This window comes from Poecilia latipinna, unplaced genomic scaffold (assembly GCF_001443285.1).
Source record: "Poecilia latipinna isolate Pla-1442-1.1 unplaced genomic scaffold, P_latipinna-1.0 Scaffold3637, whole genome shotgun sequence".
Taxonomy (NCBI): domain Eukaryota; kingdom Metazoa; phylum Chordata; class Actinopteri; order Cyprinodontiformes; family Poeciliidae; genus Poecilia; species Poecilia latipinna.
In genome coordinates this window covers 32,097-37,617 of record NW_015116253.1, presented here as the reverse complement: position 1 = coordinate 37,617, position 5,521 = coordinate 32,097, and the positions used below count along the sequence as shown (strand labels likewise).

The 5,521-nt window shown below is 42.5% G+C and overlaps 1 protein-coding gene across 1 annotated transcript in view; it reads left to right on the top strand.

The window, feature by feature from the left end:
• Positions 1-298: 298 nt before the first annotated feature.
• The window catches only part of LOC106941383 (SH3 and multiple ankyrin repeat domains protein 2-like), a 33,027-nt gene continuing 27,804 nt past the window's right edge, over positions 299-5,521 (top strand). Inside the window, exon 1 of the mRNA XM_015024388.1 lies at positions 299-742. Coding sequence (XP_014879874.1) covers positions 612-742 — 131 coding nt within the window. The 5' untranslated portion in view covers positions 299-611. The remainder of the gene's footprint in view (positions 743-5,521) is intronic.

The window sequence follows — 5,521 nt, the reverse complement described above, 5'->3', positions numbered from 1 at the left end:
CTCAGAAGAATCTGGTGTTTCTTTCCAGTCTGTAAACTCCTGCAGCTCAGGTCGATCGATCACTTCTGAACCGATCAATGTTCCACCAATCAGCCTCCAGTCGACTCAATAAACCTTCTAATTCTGTCCGTTTGAGTGAAATATGACGGTAATGAACATGTGTAAATATTGCTGGCAGCTGTCTGAGGCGTTTTCCTCTGTGAACGATGAACGTCAGGCGGTTTGGACCTGCTCTCTCCTCCCAGGCTGAGCAGCTGGTTCTCAGATTTCAGCTGAGTTTTTCTTCCTGTAGAGACTAAAAGTGTGTTTTCCTTCCAGTGCCTTTCCGTGAGGCCCCTGCCTACTCCAAGCGCCGGCGGGGTCCGTCCTCTGGCAGCGGAAACGGCCAGTCCCCGTCCTCGCTGTCGGCGCCCCGGGTCCTCCTGCGCTCCAACAGCGACAACAACCTTTCTGTGAGCCAGTACCAGCAGCAGCAGCACGGTTCCCCTGGAAACTGGGCCCCCCATCTGCAGCAGCACCAGAGCCACCAACATCGGGCCCCCCAGCAGGGCCACGCGCAGCCTGGCTCCTCCGCTTTGCACCGCAGCCTGTCCCCCCAGCTGGTCCAGCAGATGCCCAGCGGCAGCCCCAATGGCAACGTGGTGGTCCGCACTATGGGGCGGGGGGCCAGGAGCCGCTCCCCCTCCCTCAGTCGGCTGGGCGAGGAGAGCCGGCGGGCTCAGACCGCACAGCGCCAGCCCAGGTGAGTCCACAACGCCGCCTGGCACCAACAGCCTCTCTGGGATTATTCTCTGGTTCCTTCAGCTGGACTCCTTATGATCTACGGTGTTTCTATAGAGCTGCAGTGAGGTCAGTTCAGAGGGATCAAAGGGTTAAAGGTCGCAGAAGAGAACGATAGGGAAGAAGAAAATAAGCAACATTTTCTCATATTGTGCAGCGCTGATATGAAGATGTTTCCATCTCTCCATTGGCACAAACATCTGATTTATTAGAGTATTCTACAGTTTCTGGTCTTCAGACAAAACTTATGATAGCAGTTATCATGTCCAGGTAATAATTCAGGATGTTTTCCACCTGACAGTCCAGTAGACTCGGTTCAATGAGGGATCAGAACTTCATCATCTGCTCCACCTCCAGCTGCTCTGGTTCTTTCTCTCTGCTCTGAGTCAAACCAACCTGTTCCCCTCCTGGCCTCTAGGGGCGCTGAACTGAGAAACACTAGAGGAAACACAAAGACCTTCAGAGTGCAACTTCCTTCTTCATGAAATGGAACTAAAAATGTAGTTGGATAATTTCTCTCTTATCTTTGGCTAAAAACCAAGACACATTTCCCCTGCTAGCGCTAGGCTAGCACGTTTGTTTGGGTAGCATTTACCCAGAATGCCCTGCGCTGCAGTGCACTTCCTGCTTTTGGGGCGGTCTCCGGTCTGCTTGTTTGTATTTGAACCTTTTCTGCTTCTGCTGGTTTCCAGATAACGTGAATGTGTTAAAGTCAAAATGTCCCAATTTTTTATTTGGCAACAGAGGAAAATCCCTTGGTTAACCTTCAGCCTAACTCAAAACACTTTTAAAAGAAAAATCTAATTGCAAAAAGAAAACAGAAGGAAGACAGCTTAAACTTCGGATCCAGTCCAGAGGTCAGGATCCGACCTCTGGACTGCATGAGGTGATGCTCTGCTGTGGTTCTTTGTTGAAGCTGTTTTTGCTTCTGGGTGGTTGGAATTTCTTGAAACCCAGCTGGAAAAAAAACTGGGAAAATTCAGCAGCTCTCCTGCCGGCTGCTGAATGCCTGCTTGTTCTTGGTCCTTATGAAGGTCAGAGCCGTTCAATGTTCTTCTGCTGTGATGAAGTGAGTCATCATCTGAACTGGAGGACACCATTATTTCTCATTCTATAAATACACACAAGAGACTTTCTGCACAGTGTCTCAATTATCTTTTAATATTAGTTTTTGTAAACCTACATGTTTTGACTGTCACTTGCTGCCATTACACCTGAATTTTCCCACTGGGGAACAATAAAGTTATTATTATTCTATTAATAAACTCACCTGCTTCAGTCTGCGAACCTCCTGTGCATAAAAATACAATTCAGATTTCAGTCACCCCCATCAATCGTGCAAATTCCTAAATACTCAAGCATAAAAACAACTAAAAAGGAAATAGAAGCAAAACAGCAAATATAAAACTGACTAAAAAGTTAGCTATGCTAACTCTAAAACACTGATCATCATTAGTTCTGCTGACGTTAAGCTGCTATTCCAACACAGAACTTAGCAAAAGCTAATTCTAAGGTGCTAAGTTCAACCATTTTCATAGGCAGCAAAGTTACCAAAAAAGCTAATGTGCTAAATGAAAAATTAGCTGTGCTATTAGCGCATTGGCAGAAGTTCCTATTGCTGAACGCTGCGAACTCACTCCACACGACGGAAGTCCTCCAGACCACCAGGTGGAGTCTGGAGCAGGTTATGTTACCTGTAAATATGCTGCCGATCAATAATGTTGAAAACGACGGCGTGTTTGAAATACACTTCCTCTAATTTTATTCCAGACATCCCGTCTTTGCTGAGGGTTTGGTCCGGTATGTTGTGTCAGTCAACTGCCCCTAGTGGTCTGGAGGACTTGTGTTTTGTGGAGCTTAAATAGTTCACAATTTAAAATTTAACAAGTTTAATAATTAGCTCTAAATTGAACATTCAGTTTAGAGCTAAATATTTAGTTTGCAAACAATATTTTTGTGTAAACAAAATAATTAGCTAGCTAAATAGTTTGCCAGTTACATATTTAGCTCGCTAACAAAAGCGTGGAGCTAAATGGTTACTTGTAAACTAAATATTCAGCGATCTTATTAAATATTTAGTTTGAAACTGTGACATATATAAATGAATGAATAATGTGGTGAAATATTAACCCCTTTTTTCGTGTCTTTACAAACTAAAAGAGCCAAATTACTGATGTTAACTTCTGATGTGTGACTAAACACTTGGTTTGAAAGATAAGAGTTGTGAATAATAAAGTTTTTGAAGTTAACGGTGCAAAAAGGCAATGGAGTAACAGAGGCAACATGATGTTTAACAGTCAGGACAACTGATCTGTGTTTGATGCAGCAAGAGATAAAGAATCACTTCTGATTTAATGTTTTTTCAACATTATGAACACAAACCAAAATGATTTTGAAATAAATGCTCCCCTCTCATACAAACACACACTGAGCCGCTGTGTGAGTTTCAGAGCTGATGCTCCTCTGCCTCCTGTTTAACTGTTCAGTCAGGATTTCCTGCTGGTTCAGATGAAAAATCTCCTGGTTTTCAGATCAGATTTTACTATGAAAGATAATTACCTCGAGGGATCCTTAACCGTTCCTCATGAACGAAGTAAAAATGCTCCAAAATGTCAAAAACCCTTCATTAACAGCAGATTTCATATTTTTAACAACACAAAATGATAAAAAAAAGAACTTTCTCACTCTGGCTTTTTCATTTTTAGGATATAAAGTATTAAATCCATAAAAGGAGAAGGTTTTTCCTGTAGTAGCTATTTTTGGTGGTGGGCTGTTTCTTCGTCTACTGTACCTACAGTTTTCACCCCCCATGGCTTCCTCTGGGAAACGTGCCACCACAAAGACTCCACTGTAGCCACAGCAACGGTTGCCATGGCTGCCTGGTTATGGGATGCCTCAGATGCTACATGTGGATGTATGCATGCACAGGTTCATTCAGAAACCTGCTCAGCATCTGTGCAGCAGATAAACGATGGGAGAGTGATGTAACTGTCAATCCAGATTAAGACACCTGATCCCTGCTTCTTCCTCCTCCTCTTCCTCCTCTTCCTCCTCCACTCTCTTGGCAGATGGGCGCATTCGGATCGCTGCCCACTCTCTGTAGCTCACACTTCTCATACGTTCCTTTACATTAAGGTGTGAGAAGAGGATGATGGAGGAAGCTGCAGTCGTCGTCTGACTGCGTGTTTCTGACTCGGCCGTAAAGCAAAATGAACAGCAGTCAGAAAGTTGAAGGTTCGATTCCAGCTTCACGTGATCCGGGTATCGCTGTGCCAACGTGTTTCTGTTAAAGACTCGGTTTGCTTTTCCAGCACCGACAGTCAAGTTGATTATTAAAAATGGCTTCTTCATTTATTATCTGTTTTTATTCTGTGTTTTTGTGAAGGATCATCATTCATGATGACCTTTAAACTGGAGCTGCAACTAATGATTATTTCAGTTTTAGTTTTTTAAATAAGAAAATAAAACTTGCATTGATGCAGGAACACGCCATTCCTTTAGAAGTGCCTGTGAAGAGCTCAACCCATTCTGCTTCCTTTAACTCCAGTGTAATGCAGACTGATCTGTCGACTGTTTGGACATTTTTAGGTAGGACCGATTTACAGAAAAATATGTTGTTTTTTGTCTTAATTGCAAAATGTTGATATTTTGTCACAGTTTTGGCTTAATTGCTGCTCTGACTGTTGTTTTTGCTGTAAATAACCTTTTTTCCGTCTGTGTGCTCTAGTTAGTGATTATTCGATTAATGTGCTAGTTGATTATTTTAATAATAGATTCTTCATCATTAATCCAATTAATCATTTCAACCTAAATTTAAACCTCATAAATTTGTCCCAGAATCCCAGCTGTAGTTTGTTAACACTGTAGTTTAAAATAAACGCTGCCGCCCCGGTCAGCTGGTCTCCTTTCCCCACCAGCATCAGGACCAAACAGCCTCTGGAGTGAGTCTGGTTGATGCCACCTGGTGGATATAAACAGCTGAGTTTATGACGATAATCGGCCCTGATGATTTGAAATCGGGGATCAGGTCCGATCTGCGGCTCTGTCTCGGCGTTTCAGGGGTTTCATGTGGAGAAACCGTCAGTCTGAGCAGAAAACATGAATCCTGATGGGATCCTGGTCGGCTGATTGGCTGTCTTAAGCATCAGCATGGGCAGGTTGCACTGATGGAACAGGAAATTGTGTTAGTATGACCTTTGACCTCGATTCCAGTGTTTTTGCTGCTTCTTTCATTGAATTGATGAAAACAAACCAAACTGTGGAGTTTTAAACCTGGTTCTGATAGAAACTGTTTATGTTTGTGATGGTAGGACCTGAAAGGCTTTTGCTGGGATTCTGACAGCTTCTAACAGTTGCTATGGAGACGCTTCTGTCATTAACATGCAGTTTTTTCCTCCATTGCTGTTGTTATCATGTGGTGGGAAGATCATTTCTCCTTCCCCATTTTGAAGAGGCATTAATAGAAATGGAAATGAAAAGTCATGGAAAACCAATAAAAATAATAAATTACCAAAATGTTTTGTTAGAAAACGTTTGGTTTTGACATTTGTTGTTTTCATCAGTTGTTTTTTGTTATATCTTCATTCTTATTACACTTCTTTCTTCTTTCGGCGGCAGATCTCTCACCTCCTACAGCTCAACAGATAAACTTTATAATCACATAATGCAGGATTTAAACCTACATGATGTTTGGATGCGTTTCATTTTTTTACCATCTGAAAATCGTTTTTTTTTTTTTTTT